General features: G+C 44.8%; 1 protein-coding gene and 1 non-coding gene across 4 annotated transcripts in view; both read left to right on the forward strand.

Moving 5' to 3' along the window:
* ANP32B (acidic nuclear phosphoprotein 32 family member B) overlaps window positions 1–5,570 on the forward strand; it is a 33,107-nt gene extending 27,537 nt beyond the window's left edge. For all 3 annotated transcript variants that reach the window (XM_054502907.2, XM_063649748.1, XM_054502906.2), the window contains 3 exons: window positions 1,020–1,138; window positions 2,172–2,223; window positions 5,114–5,570. In XM_054502907.2, the coding sequence (XP_054358882.1) occupies window positions 1,020–1,138; window positions 2,172–2,223; window positions 5,114–5,181 (239 nt within the window). In that variant the 3' untranslated portion in view covers window positions 5,182–5,570. The remainder of the gene's footprint in view (window positions 1–1,019; window positions 1,139–2,171; window positions 2,224–5,113) is intronic.
* A 16,632-nt stretch (window positions 5,571–22,202) lies between these two features.
* On the forward strand, window positions 22,203–22,308 carry LOC129044756 (U6 spliceosomal RNA). Its single transcript, XR_008504757.1, has one exon. It is a non-coding gene; the product is annotated as a U6 spliceosomal RNA (small nuclear RNA).
* The last annotated feature ends 1,220 nt before the right edge of the window (window positions 22,309–23,528 follow it).

The following is a 23,528-nucleotide window of genomic DNA, read 5'->3' on the forward strand; positions in this document are numbered from 1 at the left end:
CCTAAGGAAGTGGTGTTGACTGAGACTCCAAGGTGGAGTCAGAGTTAGCCAAGCAAAGAGGATGGAAAGAGCATGCAGAGACCAGGAGGCAGGTGAGAGCATGGTGTGCTCTAGGACCCAGGAGAAGCACGAACTGCCGCACTAGAGGTCTGAACAACCAGGTAGAGATGCAGGTGCCTCTCAGCCTCCTGTCCCCTGAGTCACAGGGTTATTATAGGTTTTTCTCAGGTTCCTGATTTGAGCAGCTGACTGTGACTCTGGTGGTATCATTACCCAAGAGAAGGTACATAATTTTTTTTTTTTTTTTTTTTTTTTTTGAGACGGAGTCTCGCTCTGTCGCCCAGGCTGGAGTGCAGTGGCTCAATCTCGGCTCACTGCAAGCTCCGCCTCACGGGTTCACGCCATTCTCCTGCCTCAGCCTCCTGAGTAGCTGGGACTACAGGTGCCCGCCACCGCACCCGGCTAATTTTTTGTATTTTTAGTAGAGACGGGGTTTCACCGTGGTCTCGATCTCCTGACCTCGTGATCCGCCCGCCTCGGCCTCCCAAAGTGCTGGGATTACAGGCTTGAGCCACCGCGCCCGGCCATAATTTTTTTTTTTTTAACTTTTTACTGTCGAAAATTTCAGACAGTGACAAAGGTAAAAATAATAGCAAAATGAACCCCCACGTTCTTAACACTTAGCTTCAGCAATTATTGGTCATAGCTGATCTTACTTTATTCCTGCATACCCTTACCTTCTTCTCCACTCCATATAATTTTGAAGCAAATCTTAGCCATTGTATCATTTCATCAGTGAGAATTACAGTGTTTGTCTTATCTACCAGGACTTCTAGCTCTCTGATTTTATGGGACTCTATTGGACAAAGGGACTGAGCTGTAGCACATAGTAGAAAGAAAGTGACTGCAGTTCATGGCCTTACAGCATTTGTTCTGTGAGCTACCCCACAGATCCTCAACACTTTGTGCCCTGTGGAGCGTCGAGGATATTTAATGAATCCCTTTTGGACTATTTTTAGAAGGAGAAGATGAGGAAGATGAGGAGGATGAGGATGGTGAAGAAGAGGAGTTTGATGAAGAAGATGATGAAGATGAAGATGTAGAAGGGGATGAGGATGATGATGAAGTCAGTGAGGAGGTCAGTGCAGCTGTTTTCTACCCTGCTTCCTATTTGTAATTACAACAAAAGTGGGGGTTTCAAAAAGATGACAAAAGAAAAGAAAAACACCTTTTGAAGAAATTAGTATACCTGTGAATACATTTACAATATGAATCTGGTTAATTTAGTGTTTGTCTGGCTTTAAATAACTACTAAATAGAATGCCTACTGAACTCAAACTAGTACGGTTCCTGGCTGTGCAAGGTAAGTTCTGGCCCTCTGGGGGAAGGAATGAATTGAGTATTCAGTATGGTGAGAAAACTGGACATGTTGAGAATTGATGGTATGTCTGTTCCTTCATTGAATTGTAGGGAAGTTTATGTTTACCAAGTCTAAACTTTTTCTTGTATATTCAGTGTATATTCAGTGTAACCTGCTGTGTTAAAGAGTTGGGAGTACAAAATGAAATGAGATTGTGGTCCTGCCCTGAAAGAGCACATAGTCTGGTTTATGGAATTACCCAATAATAGAGGATCCCTGAGGATCCTCTATGCTATACAAGGGCAGGAGAAAACAGTGTCTTGACTTTGACCCTCAAAGAGGTTTGGGAAACAGGCAGACAACATTAGTTGTTAACAAAACGCATCCTCTTTTGTAGTATAAAAATAAGGCTTGGGGTTTGTGTGATGTCGTTAGGTGTATGATTGACATTAAAGTTCTGAAAGAAGCTTTGTATATGAATGAGATATAGAAAGAAATTTTTGTCTAAACCTGTTTTGAAATTTGAGATTTTAAGATGATTTCTTGAATTATCCAAAGTTATATACTAATTAAACATCTAGCAAATGAACTGCTTGCTTCTAAAAAAAATTTTTTTAGAAAAATTATAAAGCTCGTTAAGGAAAATCAGTGGGTCTTGGTACATCAAAGTAGATAAAAATAACACTACAGTTTCCTTCTTGATTGATATTGTTGCATTTATTTGTACTTCTTAGTTTGGCAGAATTTGTACTATTTGCACTTTTCAATTTGGCAGAATTAATCTAATGTTATGCTGTTTGCTATTCTTTAGGAAGAAGAATTTGGACTTGATGAAGAAGACGAAGATGAGGATGAGGATGAAGGTGGGCCTGATGCATGCATTTTGATCATTCTCAGTTAAAAATTAGAGAAAAACGTCCATTATTTAGAATTTGATACCACTGAGAAGAAAATAAAATGCCCTTGGCTCTGGCGGTTTACACATTCACATTCTCGTTTCTATCGTCCCATCAGTGTGTCTGTGCTGGTGCAGGCTCCCTGCTGCTACAGCAGTTATTCCTGTCTGATGGCAAGGGTCCTGTTGGTCTTCAGTCCTCATGGGGTTTTTTTGGGGTGGTGGTGGTGGTCACGGTGTTGTTTTGAGATGGAGTCTCGCTCTGTCGCCCAGGCTGGAGTGCAGTGGCACGATCTCGGCTCACTGCAAGCTCCGTCTCCTGAGTTCACGCCATTCTCCTGCCTCAGCCTCCAGAGTAGCTGGGACTACAGGCGCCCACCACCACGCCCAGCTAATTGTTTGCATTTTTAGTAGAGATGGGGTTTCACCATGTTAGCCAGGATGGTCTCTATCTCCTGACCTTGTGATCCGCCCGCCTCGGCCTCCCAAAGTGCTGGGATTACAGGCGTGAGCCACCACGCCCAGCCTGTTGTTTTCTTGAGATGGAGTCTTGCTTTGTCGCCCAGTCTGGAGTTCACTGGTGCAATCTAAGCTCACTGCAGCCTCCACCTCCCAGGTTCAAGGGATTCTCTGCCTCAGCCTCTTGAGTAGCTGGGATTACAGGCATGCACCACCACACTTGGCTAATTTTTGTATTTTTAGTAGAGACGGGGTTTCGCCATGTTGGCCAGCCTGGTCTCGAATTCCTGGCTTCAAGTGATCCACCCACCTCCGCCTCCCAAATTACTCGGATTACAGGTGTGAGCCACCATGCCTAGCCTGGTCCCCATGTTTTAAATGTGTTCTTAGGACCAGTCATTTGGTTTACTGCCAAGTGTGAGTTTCTGTATTTGGAGTTATTTCATTTTTTTAAAAAAGGCTTTAATAATTGAACCATCATTTTCAGGATATATAAATAGATGTAGCAGTTTCCCAGTTTTGTCAGTGTTAGTCCTTTCCCCACTACAACCAAGACAAATGAAATAGCTGTTACTTATTTAATACTGTTGAAAGTATGCCAGCCTGGACAACATAGACCCTGTCTCTACAGAAAATTAAAAAGTTAGCTGGGACCGGGTGTGGTGACTCACACCTGTTATCTCAGCACTTTGGAGGCCGAGGCAGGTGGATCACCTGAGGTCAGGAGTTCGAGAGCAGCCTGGCCAACATGGTAAAATCCTGTCTCTACTAAAAATTAAAAAATTAGGCGCGGTGGCACGCACTCAAACCCAGGAGGCAGAGATTCGGTGAGCTGAGATCATGCCACTGCACTGCAGCCTGGACAACAGAGCAAGACTCTGTCTCAAAAAAAGAAAAAAAAAAAAGCTGCACATGGTGGTGCACACCTATAGTCCCAGCTACTTGGGAAGCTGAGGTGGGAGGACTGCTTGAAGTTGCAGTGAGGCTATGATAGTGCCACCGCACTCCAGCCTGAGTGATAGAGGGAGACCTTGTCTCAAATAAAAAGTCTCATGGTTGTGTCTCAGAAAATCAGGTGTTCACTGTGCTGTTGGCTGATGTTTTCTCAGCATCTACTTTGTGTCAAGCTCTCAATTACATTTACACTGGATATTACCCTGGTTAGGACCTGGTCACTGCCTTTAAGAACCCGTATGATTGGGAAGCCGAGGCGGGTGGATCATGAGGTCAGGAGATCGAGACCATCCTGGCTAACACAGTGAAACCTCGTGTCTACTAAAAATACAAAAAAATTAGCCAGGCATGTTGGCAGGTGTCTGTAGTCCCAGCGACTCGGGAGGCTGAGTCAGGAGAATGGCATGAACCCGGGAGGCAGAGCTTGCAGTGAGCCAAGATCAAGCCACTGCACTCCAGCCTGGGCGACAGAGCGAGACTCTGTCTCAAAAAAAAAAAAAAAAAACCTGTATGAAATATGATTTAACATATAGTTAATTTCATTAAAATAACCATGGATTTTATTAGTTGAAAAAATTGGTCTATATGTAAGTCTCTGTGTCTCGACTACATAATACTCTTAAGAATTTCCTTTTTAGTTAATATTAGTTTGCTACAATTTGAGTCTTAACGATGTTCCATACTATGTTTTGTGTGTTACTTAATTCTCAAAATAACCTTTTAAAGTCAGTACCATTGTCCCCATTTTACAGATGAAAAAGGCTTAAAGAGGTTAAGCTTGTCTGAGGTCACTCGAAAGTAAGCATGTCTTGAAGACATGTAGATAGCACAAGGGGTTTTGTTTTGTTTTTTTGGAGACAGTTTCGCTCTTATCACCCAGGCTGGAGTCCAGTGGCGCAATCAGCTCACTGCAACCTCCGCCTTCCGGATTCAAGCAATTCTCATGCCTCATCATCCAGAGTAGCTGGGATTACAGGTGCGTGCCACCATGCCTGGCTAATTTTTGTATTTTTAGTAGAGACGGAGTTTCACCATGTTGGTCAGGGTGGTCTGGAACTCCTGACCTCAGGTGATCCGCCCGCCTCGGCCTCCCAAAGTGCTGGGATTATAGACATGAGCCACTGCGCCTGACCAGCTCAGATTAATAATAAGCATTTTAATAATTGCTAGATTTGTAAAAAGAAACATTTGGAAGACAACACCTTAAAATTGAGGAAACTGAATTAACTTTTCCTGGGTGAGTTGAGGTGCTGCTGTGCATTTTGCTTTTCTTGGTTCTGTGGTCACCACTTATACTTGCTATTAATCACCTATATTAATCTGATGAAGTTTACATTGTTTTATCTCCTAACTGTCAAAAACTTTGTTGTTGTTGCCTCCATTGGCAATAATCTAAGCAAAATGCCTTTTCCACTGTCCTAAAGTCAATTTTTGTTACTGTACAGAGGAGGAAGAAGGCGGGAAAGGTGAAAAGAGGAAGAGAGAAACAGATGATGAAGGAGAAGATGATTAAGGCCCCAGATGACCTGCAGAAACAGAACTGTTCAGTATTGGTTGGACTGCTCATGGATTTTGTAGCTGTTTAAAAAAAAAAAAAAAAAAAAAGGTAGCTGTGATACAAACCCCAGGACACCCACCCACCCAAAGAGCCAAAGAATAGTTCCTGTGACATTCCGCCTTCCTTCCATGTAGTCCCTCTTGGTAATCTACCACCAAGCTTGTGGACTTCACCCCAACAAAGTTGTAAGCGTTGTTAGGTTTTTGTGTAAGACTCTTGCTGTAGCGTGGATAGCTGTGATTGGTGAGTCAACCGTCTGTGGCTACCAGTTACACCGAGATTGTAACAGCATTTTTACTTTCTGTACAACAAAAAAGCTTTGTAAATAAAATATTAACATTTTGGGTCTGTTTTTTCATGCTTTTCTTTTTAATTATTATTATTATTATTTTTTACATTAGGACATTTTATGTGACAACTGCCAAAAAAGTATTTTTAAGAATTTAAGTGAAATAAACAGTTACTCTTTGGTAAAGCCTAGTTGTATGCTTACATTTTTAAATTATACTCTCATTGTAAGCTCATGTTAAAACACCAAAGAACTGGTTTATTTGGCATTTTTATATTAGTTGTTGAGGGGAATTGCACAAGTGTGTAGGATCTTTGAGCATTTAGATCAAATCCTCATTGATAACTGGGAGTAAATGAAGCATACTTTAAAAAATAATGTTCAAAATGGAATGCTGAACATTCCATTTTGTTCAGCAGTAAAACCAGTAAATGAAAACCAGTAAAATGTTAGGTTCAAGTATTATGTGAATTAAGGGAAAGAAGATAGTGTAAAGCAAAAGGCCTTCACCAGAATCCCAAGAGATCTGAATTCTAGTTGTGGCTCTGCCACTGATTTTCTGTGTGACCTTGTGTTGACTCTGGGTCACCACCCAGTCTGTAAAATTGAAGGGGTGTGACCAAATGGCTTCTGAAGTCACTTGTAGCACTGATGTTCTGTGACCCTTGCTGACAGGAAGGTCTGAAGAGAAAAACGGGCTTTCCATTAGACTGAAACATGTAGGGTTTGACTGATGGGTGAACACAGTATGGTTTGTTGTCAAGACAGGCGTGAAAAGGGGGAATGACATGTGAAAAGCCTCACCAAGCAGTGGGTAGGCACTGCCTGAGGTCAGCTCAGGTTTTCCAGAAGATGGAAATTTTCTCTCTTCTTACAGATCTTAAAGGGATTTGAGAAAGAAGGATATTCTGTCTGTATTCAGTGATTAACCATTTAGCGAAAATAGATGTATGACTGCATTATCAATACAGTTTTTTATAGTGGAAGATTTAAGGATTGTTTTAGTAAATTTTAGCTTATAGCTACTGGAATGAGTGAGGTTTTTGATGCATGTAAATGCAATATATAAAATTGGAACCTAATTTGAATTTATAACAAGTCATAGTCTCTATGGAGCCCCCAAATACTGTACTTTAAAATCAAAATCTCCCATAGACTTTAAAATGGAGTTTCTTTCTTGCAAAGAAAATCCAAGAAAATTTGATTTCTGATTTTACAGGTATTACGTCATTTTCCCCAATCATAAGGCCATTTTGGCAAACCTTCAATACATTGTAAAATGGTTTCTTCTGTAGCCTAGGTGTGTCCTTAAGGTTTTGCTTATTTGTCAAATATGAAACACAGTAACTTTGAGTGATTATTTTTCCTGGTTTTTTGTCTGTTTTTTTTTTCAGTTTTTTTTTCTTTAAAGTTTACAGAACTTTCCAGTATCTACCAAGCCTGTAGGACATGCCAGGCTTATTGGCTGGGCAAAAGGGAAGGGAATTGGGTTAAAGAGAGAAGCCAGCCCTTGGTGCTCATAGTAACTAGTCAGGAAGAAAAGACATCAACACAAGTAATATCTACTAGGACCTAGGAGCAAGAGGTTTAGGTAAGTTTTAGTGTAGCTCAAAGGCTGGAGAGGTGGCACCCAACCCGGAGGGAGGGAAGCTTCTTAGAAAAGAAAGTACTTCAACTGCACGTGCAAGTGTGAACAGCGTCTATAAATAGGAATAGAGAAAGGAGAGAGTATCTTGGTAAGCAGAGGTTAAAGGTAGGAAACTGCTGAGAACAGTTAGATACAAGTAGATTTGACAACACATGAATAGGTGATGATACTGGACAAGTCATTTGGGCCCTTGTAGGGCCTTGAAGGTCAAAGCCTTTTTGTGCATTATAGTAAAATGCTGATGTCACCTGTATGTGGCCAGTGAAGATGCCTTTGACATGGTCCTCAGAGAAGCAAGCTGTTTGGTGATGAGGTCACACAGCAGACTTTTTGGAGTTGTCTCCCATCTGAAGAACATTGAGAGGGTTTGCTTCCAGCTTCTGCGGTAAATTGAGTTATAAAATGTCTGAGCTGGGTGGCAGCTGTGATGGGCTAGATAACTGGTCCTGACTAGCTGCTCAGAGGTTGGTAGAGGTGTGTTCTACATATACACCTACATGTGTGATACGTTGGTATGCCATCTTTTTGAAGCTATTTTCTTTTTTTTTTTTTTTTTTTTTGAGATGGAGTCTTCGCTGTCGCCCAGGCTGAAGTGCAGTGGCACAATCTTGGCTTACTGCAACCTCCGCCTCCCGGGTTCAAGCAATTCTCCTGTCTCAGCCTCCCGAGTGGCTGGGACTACAGGCGCCTGCCACCACGCCCGGCTAATTTTTGTATTTTTAGTAGAGACGAGGTTTCACCATACTGGTCAGGCTGGTCTTGAACTCTCCTGACCTCAGGTGATCCACCCACCTTGGCCTCCCAAAGTGCTGGAATTACAGGCGTGAGCCACTGTGCCTGGCCCATGGCGCCTTGTTTTCAACCTCTGCTCTTAACCTTTAGTTCACTCCTGTTTCAGGAGTCCAGCACCTGAAGAATGATAGTGGCCAGCGTGGAAATGCACAAACCACCTTGTGTAAGATACTGCACCCTACCCGCTCCTGTATCACCACCACCAGGACTCCTGGTACATACTCCAGGACAAGTACAGGAGAGTTGAGTCATCCTGTTCCTGGCATTCCTATTTGGGCTATACTACCTACCCCATTGCCAGAGAAAGGTGAGACAGAAGCACAAAGTGGTCGTACACTACGCTACGACCTTCCAGTTTTCTCCAGCTCTGTTGCATTGTGCTGCCGTCAATTTTAATGAGCCTGATGCTACCGCTGTGTTGACAGTTTGGAAAGGGAATCAAGTTACTAGTAGACTTAAGCTGCAGCCAGCCAAACAGTTGCTCTGCAGGAAAATCACCAAGATTGCAGTGAGTGTGGAAGTCCTCAGCCAATTAGGTCAGCTTAATAATCTGATCAAGTGGGTATTTTATAACTTGTCCCAGGGGTGTTGGGAGGGCATATGGAGAAAATACTCTTACTCTATTGCTTTTTGTTGTTGGAGACAATCTGACTCTGTCACCCAAGCTGGAATACACTGGCACAATCATGGTTCACTGCATGCTCGACCTGGGCACAAACAATCCTCCCACCTCAGCCGAGTAACTGGGACTGTAGGTGGATGCCACCATGCCTGGCTAAATATTTTTGGTAGAGATGAGGTCTCACTATATTGCATAGGCTGGTTTCAAACCCCTGGGCTCAAGTGATCCTCCTGACTTGAACTCCCAAAGTGCTGGGATTACAGGCATGAGCCACTGCACCTGGCCAGAGTTAACTCTATTTCCGATTAAGGGGACTTGACCCCCGGCCAGGAGGGGCTTGGGGTCTCTGTGTTTAAGACAGCACTCCCCAGCACCAGCCCTGGCAGAGGAAGAGTGGAGGTATGGTGAGGGAGGCCTCAAACTGAGAATCTAGAGATCATATTCTAGCCCCAACCTGGCCACTGAATGGTATTTGCTCCCCCTCTGTCACTTCCCCTCTGTGAGCCTCCAGTTCCTCAACTGAAACTCCGAGCCCCAAGCTAAGTGAGCCTGCAGGTTGTTTCAGCTGTACAAATCTGCATGTGGTTCACTGTGAGCCTAACCAGCAACAGGGATACTAACAATATTTCATGCTCTTACTCCCAGTTATCCTCTCAAGGAGTAGGTAAGGGTTTGGGCTAGTAGAAAATGTCAGAGCTATGTTTAGGCTGATGGAATTGAAAAGGATAGACCAGTAGCAGGGGGCCAGATGAGAGCTGCACTGACTTCAGTGAAGGAGGTGTCTTCCAGAAATTGCCACAGGTATATACATAAGTTGGTCAGACTAGTCAGTCATCTAGTAGCGTTACAGATGCAGGTTAGTACATATATCTGCCATCAATGGCCATTTATTGAGAGAAATTTAGTCTTCAACTTCCCTGAAAAATAACCTATAATCCCCTTTTATGGATGTGGAAACTGAAGGATTTAGAGGTGAAGTGCCCTACCCAATGTCATGTAGCTAGTAATGGTGACCAGGCTGGGATCCAAACCCAGCTCTGCCCAAACCCAAAGCTGCTGTATGTCGCCATATGTCCCTCCCTAGGGCCCTTGCTCCTGGCTCAGTTCTGATGAGAAAGTCAGTGGACTTATTTCTCCCTTAGTCCAAAGTAGGGAGCAAAGTAGACACTAGCTAACAAGACTCATTGGTTCCAAAGGTTCAGGACAGGGCAAGAACGGAACTAGTTTTCAGAGTTGGAACCATAAAATGCTTAGGGACACAGGTAAACAGCAAGCGCTGTAAATACTGACAACTGGCTGGGCATGGTGTCTCACGCCTATCATCCCAGCACTTTCGGAGGCTGAGGTGGGTGGATCACCTGAGATCAGGAGTTCGAAACCAGCCTGGCCAACAGGGTGAAACCCCATCTCTACTAAAAATACAAAAAATTAGCCAGGCATGGTGGTGGGGGCCTGTAATCCCAGCTACTTGGGGCGCTGAGGCAGAAGAATCGCTTGAACCCAGGAGACAGAGGTTGCAGTGAGCCGAGATTACATCACTGCACTCCAGCCTGGGCAGCAAGAGTTAAATTCCATCTCAAAAAAAAACAATACTTAACAACTACAACTCTTATGATAATTTCACACTGTGGGAGGCAGCCCTGTCATACACCATCTTAGAGAACTTGCAAAAGACCCTTTGCTTCTTGGAGCTCAGTTTTCTCATTTATAAATTGTGAGAGCCCTGCCCACTCTCTGAGTCGATAAGCATGACAGCGCAGGATACCCAGGAGGAGTAATTTAAGAAGAGCTGGGGACAGCCTATGCCATGGGCCTCTGTCGGTGATAGACTGCACTAGCATGCATCCAGCCAGGGCCTGAGCACACGAGAAATCCCTGGAAGTGGTTCTGCATAGCTGGTGCTAGATCAGCTGCACCTGGGAGTCACAGTAGCAATGTGTGGGTCAGAAGCCAGCATCTGTGCAGAGTGAGTGACCTGGTGCTGGGGAGTGGGTGAAGGGACCTACCAGCCCCAAGAATGGGAATTCCCATCCAGCCCTGGCTTCGTCCATTCCAGTGACTGGGTCAGGGCCCGATCTGCCCTTAGGCTCCCTTCCTGCCGGAACATGGGGCCATTGTTTCCTGCTTCTGTAGCCACCTAGTTCCCCCGACAGCTACCTGTGCAGGTCCTACCTACAACCATCCTGCCAAGCTCAGTCCTGACCAGCCACTGACCTGCCTGAGCCCTGCTTCTGACAAAGGGAGTGATGGCCCCTGATGTGTCCATGGCGCACTGCAGTTTACAGGCTCTTGCACATTCATTGTCTTGTTCAAAGGAGGCAGTGTGAGGGTCTGACCCCATCTTTCAGACAAGGGAACTGAGGCTCAGGGTCACTTGCAAGGTCCCAGAGTGCAGATCAAGGGTGACTTCTTTCCCTGGCTGCCTTATGCTACTCTCAGGAAAGGCTGGGGTGAGGCAGCTAACGGGACTGCTAGGACCACTCCATTTAGGCAAAGCTTGTCTCAGTGGATGGGAATTTCTGAAACCTGGAGCTCTTCACAATGCAGGTGTTTTCAGCAAGTGGAAGACAAAAGAAACGAGGCTGAGGAAATCCAAGTTCCCACTGACAGCTTCTCCTGGGTCTGCACTACTGACCACCTGAGAGCCCTCAGCGCCGGCCCGCCACCCCCAGCTTGTTCTCCACCACTGCTCAAGTGACCACACAGCTGGCTCTCTCAGCAGCTCCTAGCTCAGGAACTTTCTGTGACTTCCCAGGGCCTGCAGAGCACTCCTGGCATCGTTCCCCCACCAACCTGCTCTGAATCCACCTTTCAGCCTTCTTTTCACATGGTCCCCACATGCCCTAGCTGGCCAACTGCACCTTGTCGCACTTTGACTTTATTCATGCTGCCTCCTCTGGCTCTTTCCCTACCTGCACCAGCAAAATCCATCCCAGTGTTCAAGAACCAGAGCAAAGGCATTAGCCCCAGACAGCCTGGCAGGCAGGAGGCTTCCTTCCCTGGATTTCTCGTTGGATGACCTTGATGACTTGTTCTGGCGCTGGCAGTGGCTGCTCTGCTCCCTGTCCTGTCTCCACTGCCAGATAGCACTCTGGGCCATGTGTCTGATTCCTCTTGCTGGGCCCAGTACACTGGCACTCAGTGAATGTTTCCTCAATCACCAAATGTATTCGTTTCCTGGGGCCACTATGACAAAGTACCACACACTGAGTGGCTTAAACAACAGAAATTGATTGTCTCACAGTTCTGGTGGCTAGAAGTCCAAGATCTAGGTGTCAGCAGGGTGGGTTCCTTCTGAGGCTGCTCCAGGCCTTTCTCCTTGGCTGGGGATGGCCATCTTCTCCATGTGTCGCTTCCCTGTGTATATGTGTGTCTATGTCCAAACTGCCCTTTTTTTTGAGGCAGAGTCTCGCTCTTGTGGCCTAGGCTGGAGTGCAATGGCGTGATTTTGGCTCACTGCAACCTCTGCCTCCTGGGTTCAAGTGATTCTCCTGTCTCAGCCTCCCGAGTAGCTGGGATTACAGGTTTGTACCACCACACCCAGCTAATTTTTGTATTTTTAGTAGAGAGGGGGTTTCACCATGTTGGCCAGGCTGGTCTCGAACTCCCGACCTCAGGTGATCCTCCTGCCTCAGCCTCCCTAAGTGCTAGGATTACAGGTGCGAGCCACCGCACCCAGCCCCTTTTCCTTTTTCTTTTTTCTTTTCTTTTTTTTTTTTTTTTTTTTTGAGACAGGGTCTCTCTCTGTCACCCAGTCTGTAGTGCAGTGGCGTGGTCATAGCTCACTGTAGCTGCGAACTCCTGGGCTTGGGTGATCTTCTGGCCTCAGTCTCCTGAGTCACTGGGATGGCTGGCATGAGCCATTGCATCCTGCCCAACTCCCCTTTTTCTAAGGACACCAGTCGTCTGGGATTAGGGCCCACCCTAATGACTTCATCTTAACTATTTACGTCTGTAATGACCCTGTTTCTGAAAACAGTCACATTCTGAGGTACTGGGGGTTAGGACTTCAACATATGGATTTTAGGGGGGCACAATTCAACCCCTACACTAAACAAATGAGTTGTGAAAACCTGTGGACCAAGAATGGCAATGGCAGTCAGGTGCTTCACTCCCCTTATGGTCTGGTGTTTGGACACAAGAGTGATGTAATTAAAAGGAGGACTTGGGAGCTCAAGTCTGGAGAACAGAATCAAGTCCTGGTTTGCTTCCTATCTGTTTTGTGATCTGTGTAAGTCAGTTATTCCAAACTGTATTTCTCTTTCACATTATATTAATTATATTAATTCCCATCTCCCTTCCAATCTCACCAGATTTGTTTCATTTTGAGGCACAGAGGGCTAAAATGGCAGCAGATTATACAAATCAATACAAGAGGTCTGGACTCTCAAAAATCAGAACTTACCAATCTGTAGTTAACAAAGTTGGTATCTCCAGACATTTATGGAAACTTCTAATATGCAGTGAAAGGCAAGAACCCTGGGCTGGAAGAAACCAGATCCATCTAGTCCCTTGGCTGATGCTGAAATACCTTCTGCAACATGCCTACCTTACTTGTTGGATACCTTGGTGATGGGGACCCCACTCCTTATAGGGCAATGTATTCCATCTTTGAAAAACAGAAATTTGGCCAGGCGTGGTGGTTCATACCTGTAATCCCAGCACTATGGGAGGCTGAGGCAGGCGGATCACGAGGTCAGGAGTTCGAGACCAGCGTGGCCAACATGGTGAAACCCCCGTCTCTACTAAAAATACAAAAATTAGCCGGGTGTGGTGGCACGCGCCTGTAATCCCAGCTACTTGGGAGGCTGAGGCAGGAGAATAGCTTGAACCTGGGAGGCAGAGATTACAGTGAGCCAAGATCCCGCCACTGCACTCCAGCTTGGGACAGAGCTAGACTCCATCTCAAAAAACAAAAAACAAAAAACAAAACAAAACAAAACAAAACAAAAACAGATTTTTTTTATCTCTAAAATAGTAAGGCAGACCAGGCGCAGTGGCTCACTTCTATAAATCCCAACACTTTGGGAGACCGAGGCAGGTGGATTGCTTGAGCTCATGAGTTCAAGACCAGCCTGGGCAACATGGCGTAACCCCATAGCTACAAAAAATAGAAAAATTAGCCAGGCACAGTGGTGTGCACCTGTAGTCCCAGCTACTCAGGAGGCTGAGGCAGGAAAATCACTTAAGCCCAGAAGGCAGAGGTTGCAGTGAGCCAAAATCACGCCATTGCACTCCAGCCTGGGTGACAAAAGTGAAACCCTGTCTCAAAAAATAATAAGAATAAAATAGTAAGGCAGCTGTATTTTTTTATCATGAGCCTTGTTATTAATATGGTAAACAAATCCTTTTTAAAAGGCTCTTATTTATGCAATTTCCTGTAACACTTTTGGCTGTAATTTTGCCCAGTGGAGCTAAAGAAGAATGGATTTAATTCAGCTTCTTTCTTTTTTAAGACAGAGCCTCGCAATGTTTCCCAGGCTGGTCTCAAGCAATCTGCCCACCTTGGTTTCCTAAAGTCCTAGGATTCCAAATGTGAGCCACCACACCCAGCCAAATTCAGCCTTTTTTTTTTTTTTTTTTTTTTTGAGACAAAGTCTGGCTCTATCAATCAGTGTCTATCGGGGTATCCTGTTGCTTGTTCCATTACATCCCTATTGATACAGCCTTAGCTGCCAGCCCTGTGATGTCACCATCATACTGCCACAGCCACTGGGCTCAGTCCCCTGAAACTTCCTGTGTGCTCTGCTATGCACATGAATGAGCCTTGTCTCCCCCACCTCTCCGTCCTGGACCTGGGCTGGTGATGTTTTAGGTCCCAGTGAAATTTTTTTTAGTTTGACAATGGTTGTCCCCTATCATGACTTCCCTGGAGGCCACTCAGACAATAAAGAAGGAAGCCCTATTTTAATAATGCAGGCTCCATTCCTCATGTCTATGCTTAATGTGGGGACAGTTCTTCTGGAAAGGGAGGACAATAAGTACCCAGAGGTTATGGCGGACAGCACTCCCTTCTGGTGTAAATCTAAAACTGCTCAAATCACATGGGACAGCCCAGCCATCCATGTTAGAACTGATGCCATTCTCCCTGGGGAAGAGTCATTGATTCTTCCACTCAACACATTGAGCATCTACTGTGTACACAGCTCTATGTTAAGTACTGTTTACTTGGATCAGCAGAAGGGCTCAAATGTCAGGAGGTGATGAATTATATTTATATATGAGAATACAAAAAGATGAACAGGATAGAAATAGCCTCTAGTCCTACCCACATAGAACCTACAGGCTAGTGAGCAAAACACTTATGTAAATATGTAATTGCAATGCAGTGTGTAAGTTCTGTAGCATCGGGTGGTACAGGAACTGAGGAAGGGCAGGGCAGGGACACAGCTCCCAAGGAAATGACCTGAGGAGTGAGTAGGAGGGAGCCAGGCAACATGGGAAAAGAAGAGCATTCAGAGAGCAGGACCATCCTGTGCAAAGGGCCGGGGGCCAGACAGCTGAGAGAAACTCAGCATGGGAGGAATGAAGAGTGAAGAGGATGCTCATGAGAGATGAGGTTGGGGAGGTAGGAGTGGGGCAGGCCAGAAAGAGCTCTCGGGGCCAGGTGCGGTGGCTCACGCTTGTAATCCCAGCACTTTGGGAAGCTGAGATGGGCGGATCACGAGGTCAGGAGTTTGAGACCAGCCTGGCCAGTATGGTGAAACCCCATCTCTACTAAAAATACAAAAATTAGCTGGGCGTGGTGGTGGGCGGCTGTAATCCCAGCTACTTGGGAGGCTAAGGCAGGAGAATCGCTTGAACCTGGGAGGTGTAGGTTGCAGTGAGCCGAGATCGCTCCACTGCATTCCAGCCTGGGCGACAGAGCTAGACTCCGTCTCAAAAAAAAACAAAAAAAAAAAAAACAAAAAAAAAACCTCTCTTGGGGTCTTTGAACAACCTTAAACAAGCAAGTGGTGGGACCAAAATTTCTTTTTGAAATTGCACGTGGAGGCTGGGTGTGCTGGCTCACACCTGCAATCCCAGCACTTTGGGAGGCTGAGGCAGCAGATCACTTGAGGTCAGGAGTTCAAGACCAGCCTGGCCAACATGGTGAAACCTTGTCTCTACTAAAAATACACACACACACACACACACACAAAATAGCTAGGCATGGTGGTGGGCACGTTTAATCCCAGCTACTTGTGAGGCTGAGGCAGGAGAACCATTTGAACCCAGGAGACAGAGGTTGTAGGGAGCCGAGATTGTGCCATTGCACTCCAGCCTGGGTGACAGAGGTAGACTCTGTCTCAAAAAAAAAAAAAGAAAGAAAGAAAGAAAGAAAGAAATTGCACACGGAGCTGCGTGGAGATGGTTGGGGAAGGAGCAGGATTAGAGGCAGGAAGACCATTTAGAATAGGCAGCAATCTATTCTAGAGGCAGCAGTCACAATGAGGAATGAAGGGGGCCTGAGCTAGAGAAGTGGACAGGCTGGCAAGAGGTTAATAGGGTCTGGGGTTAGGGAGAGAGGAAATGCAAGGCAGGCACTCAGATCTGGCACCTAGGACAGAAATGGAGGAAGGAGAGGAACAGACTGGGAACAGGACAAGAGAAAAGAATGAGTCTCAGCATCTAGGCTTTGACTGAAGTTACAGGTTTCATCTTTTTTTTTTTTTTTTTTTTTTTTTTTTTTGACAGGGTCTCACCATGTCACCCAGGCTGGAGTGCAGTGGCATCTGGCTCACAAGCAGCCTTGACCTCCAGGGTTAGGTGAGTCTCCCATCTCAGCCTCCCAGGTAGCTGAGACCACAAGCATGAGCCACCATGCCCAGCTCATTTTTGTATTTTTTATAGAGACCGGGGTCTCACTGTGTCACACAGGCTTGTCTGGAACTCCTGGGATCAAGCGAACCTCCTACCTCTGCCTCCCAAAGTGTTGCAATTAAGGGCGTGAGCCACCGTACTCAGACTCATCCACTTTGTTATTCAACAGATAGTGAATCCTCCTCTGTGCAAGTCCTGGAATTATAGTTTCAGGATTCATTGGCACAACAGTTGGCAACTGAAATTATGGGTATAGACAGTTCACCTAGGAAAAGTGTGTAAAATGAGAAGAAAAGAGGGCCCAGAACAGATCGCTAAGGTACGATTTGTTGTTGTTGTTGTTTGAGACGGTCTTTTTCTTTTTTTTTTTTTTGAGATGGAGTCTCTCTGTCACCCGGGCTGGAGTGCAGTGGCGCGATCTCCACTCACTGCAGGCTCCGCCCCCTGGGGTTCACGCCATTCTCTTGCCTCAGCCTCCCGAGTAGCTGGGACTACAGGCGCCCGCCACCTCACCCGGCTAATTTTTTATATTTTTAGTAGAGACGGGGTTTCACCGTGTTAGCCAGGATGGTCTCGATCTCCTGACCTCGTGATCCGCCCACCTCGGCCTCCCAAAGTGCTGGGATTACAGGCGTGAGCCACCACGCCCGGCTGAGAGAGTCTTGCTTTGTCAGCCAGGCTGGAGTGCAGTGGCGCAATCTCGGCTCACTGCAATCTCTGCCTCCCAGGTTCAAGCAGTTGTCCTGCCTCAGCCTCCCGAGTAGCTGGGACTACAGGCATGTGCCACCACGCCTGGTTAATTTTTGTATTTCCAGTAGAAACGATATTTCACCATGTTGGTCAAGCTGGTCTCAAACCCCTGACCTCAGGTGATCTGCCCATTTTGGCCTCCCAAAGTGCTGGGATTACAGGTGTGAGCCACCGCACCCAGCCTGTTGTTTGTTTTTTAAGGGAGGACAGAAGAAGAGGAACCAGCCAGGCAACAAGACACGAAGGAGCCAGAGCAGTTGGAAGAAACCAGGAGAGTGATGTCCCTAAAGCCAGTTTTTTGTTTTTGAGACAGAGTTTTGCTTTTGTTGCCCAGGCTGGAGTGCAATGACGCAATCTCGGCTCACTGCAACCTCCGCCTCCTGGGTTCAAGCAATTCTCCTGCCTCAGCCTCCCAAGTAGCTGGGATTATAGGCACCTGCCATCATGCCCAGCTAATTTTGTTTGTCTGTTTGTTTGTTTTTGAGACAGAGTCTTACTCTGTCATCCAGGCTGGAGTGCAGAGGTGCAATCTTGGCTCACTGTAAGCTCTGCCTCTCGGGTTCACGCCATTCTCCTGCCTCAGCCTCCTGAGTAGCTGGGACTACAGGTGCCCGCCACCACGCCCAGCTAATTTTTGTATTTTTAGTAGAGACGGGGTTTCACCGTGTTAGCCAGGATGGTCTCTATCTCCTGATCTCGTGATCTGCCCACTCGGCCTCCCAAAGTGCTGGGATTACAGGCGTGAGCCACTGCGCCCGGCCTGTGTGTTTGTTTTTTGAGATGGAGTTTTGCTCTTGTTGCCCAGGCTGGAGTGCAATGGTGCTATCTCAGCTCACTGCAATCTCTGCCTCCCGGGTTCAAGAGATTCTCCTGCCTCAGCCTCCCGAGTAGCTGGGATTACAGGTGCCCGCCACCATGCCTGGCTAATTTTTGTATTTTTAGTAGAGACGGGGTTTCACAATGTTGGTCAGGCTGGTCCTGAACTCCTAACCTCAGGTGATCCGCCCACCTTGGCATCCCACAGTGCTGGGATTACAGGCATGAGACACCGCACCCAGCCTAATTTTGTATTTTAAGTACAGATGGGGTTTCACCATGTTGGCCAGGCTGATCTCCAACTCCTGACCTCAGGTGATCTACCCACCTCGGCCTCCTGAAGTGCTGGGATTACAGGCATAAGCCACCATGCCCAGCCCCTAAAGCCAGTTCAGATGACCCTGAAGACAGGATCCTCAGAAGCCTAGGGTGTCACATGCGTCCATGCTTCCAAGTCCACCAGTAAGATAAGGTCTGAAGTGCATCATTGCTAATCTGTCATAGAGCAATTCAAGGGTTTGGGTTGGGGTTGAAGCCAGACTAAGGAGAGTTGGGCAGTGGGAGGGATAAGTGGAGATAATAAGTGTCCTTCAAGAGGAATGGTTGTGAAGAGGAGAGAGAAGGTGAGAGGTGAAGAAAGGACAAGGGGTGTAAGGAGCTTCCCCAGCAAGCTGAAGGACCTGACCATGATTCAATGCTCATGCAAAATGCCAGCTGAAAAGGGGAGGTTGAATACACAGGAAGGGAGATAGACTATTAGGCAGGTTTTCTCCAAAAGCCTCATGATGCATAACTAAGATTGGGGTTTGAGAATTGGAGGATAGAAAATTTAAGTTTGATATAAAGAAAAAATAAGGAACAAAAGAACAGAACTGTGAATCAGTGGAAAGGTCTTTGCAGACCAAGATGGGACCATTGGTACTTGTGAATACTGCAGAAAGAGATCCTAGCTCCCTATACAGGTTGGACAAAATGAGGGCTGAAGTGCCTTTCAAAGATTTAAATTCTTGATCCCATCCCACATTTTATTTTATGGCGAGGGGGTACACAATTTACAAATGAACTACATATTTCTGATTGAGAATGGCTAATAAATTCTCCTCATTATTTCATTCAAGGTCCCTAAATACCCACTGTGTTCCAAGCACTGGGTTGGGACACAGCAGATCTGAGTTCTATACACTAATCCTTTTCCACTTAATGTCAGTTATTTAAATGGATCAGGTCAAGTGCAATAGTGCGCAACTGTAATCTTAGCTACTCAAGAGGCTGAGGTGGGAAGATGGCTTGAGGCCAGGAATTGGAGACTGCAGTGTGCTATAATCACACCTGTGAATAGCCACTGCACTCCAGCCTAGGCAATGTGGCAAGATCTCTAAAAATAAAAATAAAAATAAACAATTTTAAAAGGGCTGGGCATAGTGGCTCACATCTGTAATTCCAGCACTTTGAGAGGCCAAGGCTGGAGGATTTTTTGAGGCCAGGAGTTTGAGAACAGCCTGGGCCACAAAAGTAAGACCCCCATCTCTACAAAAAAAATTTAAAAATTAGCTGGGCATGGTAGCATGCACCTGTAGTCCAGTTTCTTGGGTGGCTGAGGCAGAAGGATCTCTTGAACCCAGGAGATCAAGGTTACAGTGAACTGTGATCACACCTTTGTACTCCAGCCTGGAGTACACTGGGCAACAGAATGAGACCCTCTCTCTTAAAAAAAATAAAAAATAAAAAATGGGATCAATTTCTGTATAAGTCATTGTTTGCACTCACCTTGTTGGTAAACTGGGAGCAGCTGCGGCTGGAGGACAGTTGAGGCATGTTATCTCAGGATTGCTGAATGCTGCAGTTCACAGTGGAGAGGATCTCCACTTCATTCCTTCTTTACCGTCTCAAGAGCTCCTGAGAAAGCTGGAGGTTTGGCCGGGTACGGTGTCTCACGCCTGTAACCCCAGCATTTTGGGAGGCTGAGGCGGGCAGATCACTTGAGGCCAGGAGTTCAGGACCAGCCTGGCCAACATGGTGAAACCCTGTCTCTACTAAAAATACAAAAATTATCTAGGCATGGTGGTGCGCACCTGTAGTCCCAGCTATGCGGGAGGTCGAGGCATGAGAATCTCTTGAACCAGGAGGTGGAGGCTGCAGTGAGCCAAGATTGTGCCACTGCACTCCAGCCTGATTGACAGAGTGAGACTCCATCTCCAAACAAAAAAAAAAAGGAAAAAGAAGAAAGGTGGAGGTTTTTGGAGCATTCTCAGAGTGTAGTATTTGTTTCTAAGTCTCAGCGGGGGATGTAGAGATGGGGCAGAGGCAGGTGGTTCTTCCATTCCACCCCAAACCCCACTGGACTCAGACTCTCAGGGATACACTATAATGACTGCTAACTTTGGTAGCACCTGCACCTAGTGTGGCTTCCTAATTCTTCTGTGAAGCCAGGGAGAACACTGTAAAATGATCATATGACCTTTTATTCCTCACTTAATTCATTCTGTGTCATTCCATTGGTTTGTGAATTGTGTCAATAGATAAAAAGTTTGGACTGTGGGTGTCTGGAAATATATCCAGCCCTTCTACATTAATTCTTATGAAAAAAATATTTCATTCACCTTTTTTACTGTAAGGTGAATTTCCCAGTAATGTAAACTTGATGCAAATAAATGCTCTAACGGTTGTGCCAGAAGTTGCAATTAATAAACCCAAGGTCTTGTTCTTCTTCTCAACCCGATTCTAAAATGAGGGTTTTCTCTAAGATGCAAATTCTAACACACACGAATAATCTTCTCATGTAAGGTTGATGGTTTCTCTAACACAAAACTCTTAACAGTTTGGATATAAAATGGCTGTAGTAGGATGTATTCAATCTCATAAAGTTCTCTACAGCTTGTAGCTCCATTAGAAACAAAACTCAAAGTCTCAAAAACCCTCAGAAAACTAGGAATAGAGGGAACTTCCTGAATTTGATTAAGAACATCTACAAAACCCTGCATTTAATACTATACTTAATGGTGAAAAATGGAATGCTTTCTTTCTAAGATTGGGAACAAGGCAAGGATGTCCACTCTCACTACTCTTATTCAACATAGAGCTGAACATTCTAGGCAGTGTAACAGGCAAGAAAGAACAGAAAAGAAAAGGCACACATTTCAGAAAGGCAAAAACGAAATGGTCTGTATTTGCAGATGATACAATGATGTGGTAGAAAGTCCCAAAGAATCTACACACACACACACACACACACACACAAAATTTCTAGAATCTATATACTAATGAACACATGGAAACCAAAATTAAAAATAAAATACCATTTATAATCACTAAAAACATGGAATATTTGGGTGGACATCTAACAAAACTTGTATAGGATTTCTATGCTGAAAACTATAAAATGCTGATGGAGGAAATCAAATAATATCTAAATAAACTGAGAAGTAAAACTGTGTTCCTTGGTTGGAAGACTAAACATAATAAAGTTGTCAATTATTCCCATATTGGCACACTTTCTATCAAAATTCCAACAAAATCTATTTCTTGCAAATATTGACAAAACTTTTCTAAAATTTATGTGGAAAGGCAAAGGAACTAGAATAGCTAGAATAATTTTAGATGGTTTATTAAAATTTAGCTAATTTTAGAGAAAAATCAGTCTACCTAATTTCAAAAACTGTTATATGGTCACAGTGTGGTTCTGGCCCAGGAATAGCACATAGATCAATGGAACCGAACACAGAACTCGGAAACACAGATCCACACAACTATTTTTGACAGCTGATTTTTGACAAAGGTACAAAAGCAATCAATAGAGACAAGTCTTTTCAACAAATGGTGCTGAAGCAACTGGACATCTATAGGCCCCAAAATCAACCAAATAACAAAACTTTGACATAAGTCTCATATATTGTACAAAAATTAACTTAAAATGGACCTCAGCGCCAGACGTGGTGGCTCACGCCTGTCATCCTAGCACTTTAGGAGGCCAAGGAGGGAGGATCACTTGAGGCCAGAAGTTTGAGACCAACATGGCAAGACCTTGTCTCTACAAAAAATACAAAAATTTGTTGAGCATTGTGGGGCACACTTGTAGTCCCAGCTACTACAGAGATTGTGGCGGAAGGATCGCTTGAGCTTGGGTGATGGAGGCTGCAGCAAGCTATGACTGCATCACTGCATTCCAGCCTGGGTGACAGAGCAAAATCTTGTCTCAAAAAAAAAAAAAAAAAAAAAAGACCTCAGACTAAAATGTAAACATAAGACCATAAGACTTTGTGCTCACTTTGGCAACACATAAACCAAAACTGGAATGATACAGAGTAGATTAGCATGGACCCAGGTAAGGATGATATAAAAATTTGTGAAGCATTTCATATTTTAAAAACAATTCTTTATTGCGGCACTATTCACAATAGCAAAGACTTGGAACCAACCCAAATGTCCAACAATGATAGACTGGATTAAGAAAATGTGGCACATATACACCATGGAATACTATGCAGCCATAAAAAATGATGAGTTCATGTCCTTTGTAGGGACATGGATGAAACTGGAAATCATCATTCTCAGTAAACTATCGCAAGGACAAAAAACCAAACACCGCATGTTCTCACTCGTAGATGGGAATTGAAAAATGAGAACACATGGACACAAGAAAGGGAACATCACACTCTGGGGACTGTTGTGGGGTGAGGGGAGGGGGGAGGAATAGCATTAGGAGATATACCTAATGCTAAATGACGAGTCAATGGGTGCAGCACACCAGCATGGACATGTATACATATGTAACTAACCTGCACATTGTGCACATGTACCCTAAAACTTAAAGTATAATAATAATAAAAAAAAATTCTGTAAAAATTAAAAAAAAAAGAAGCACAGGAGAAAACATTTGGGACCTAGAGTGAGGCAAAGAGCTCTTAAACTTAGCCCCCAAAACATGATTCATAAAAGGAAACATTTATATATTGGACTTCATCAAAATTAAAGGCTTTTGCTCTGCAAAAGACCTTGTAAAGAGGATAAAAAGACAAGCTACAGCTACAGACTGGGAGAAAATATTTGCAAACCACATACCTGACAAAAGGACTAGTAACTAGAAATATGAAGCACTCTCAAAACTCAACAGCAAAAAAACAAGAATAGAATTAGAAAATGGGCAAAAGACATGAAGAGATTTCACTGAAGAGGATATACAGAAGGCAAATAAGCACATGAAAAGATGTTCAACATTATTATTAGCCATTTGGGAAATGCAAATTAAAACCACAATGAGATATCACTGCACTCCTCTCAGAATGGAAAAAATGAAAAATAGCGACAGCACCAAATGCTAGTGAGAATGCAGAGAAACTGATCAATTACATATGTCTGGTGAGAATGTAAAATCATACAGCCACTCTGGAAAACAGTTTGGCAGTTTCTTATAAAAATGAAACATGTGCCAGGCACAGTGACTCATGCCTGTAATCCCAGCAGTTTGGGAGGCTGAGGCAGGTGGATCACTTAAGGTCAGGAGTTCGAGACCAGCCTGACCAACATGATGAAACCCATCTCTACTAAAAATACAGAAATTAGCCGGGCATGGTGGTGCATGCCTG

Source organism: Pongo pygmaeus, chromosome 13 (assembly GCF_028885625.2).
Source record: "Pongo pygmaeus isolate AG05252 chromosome 13, NHGRI_mPonPyg2-v2.0_pri, whole genome shotgun sequence".
Lineage (NCBI taxonomy): Eukaryota > Metazoa > Chordata > Mammalia > Primates > Hominidae > Pongo > Pongo pygmaeus.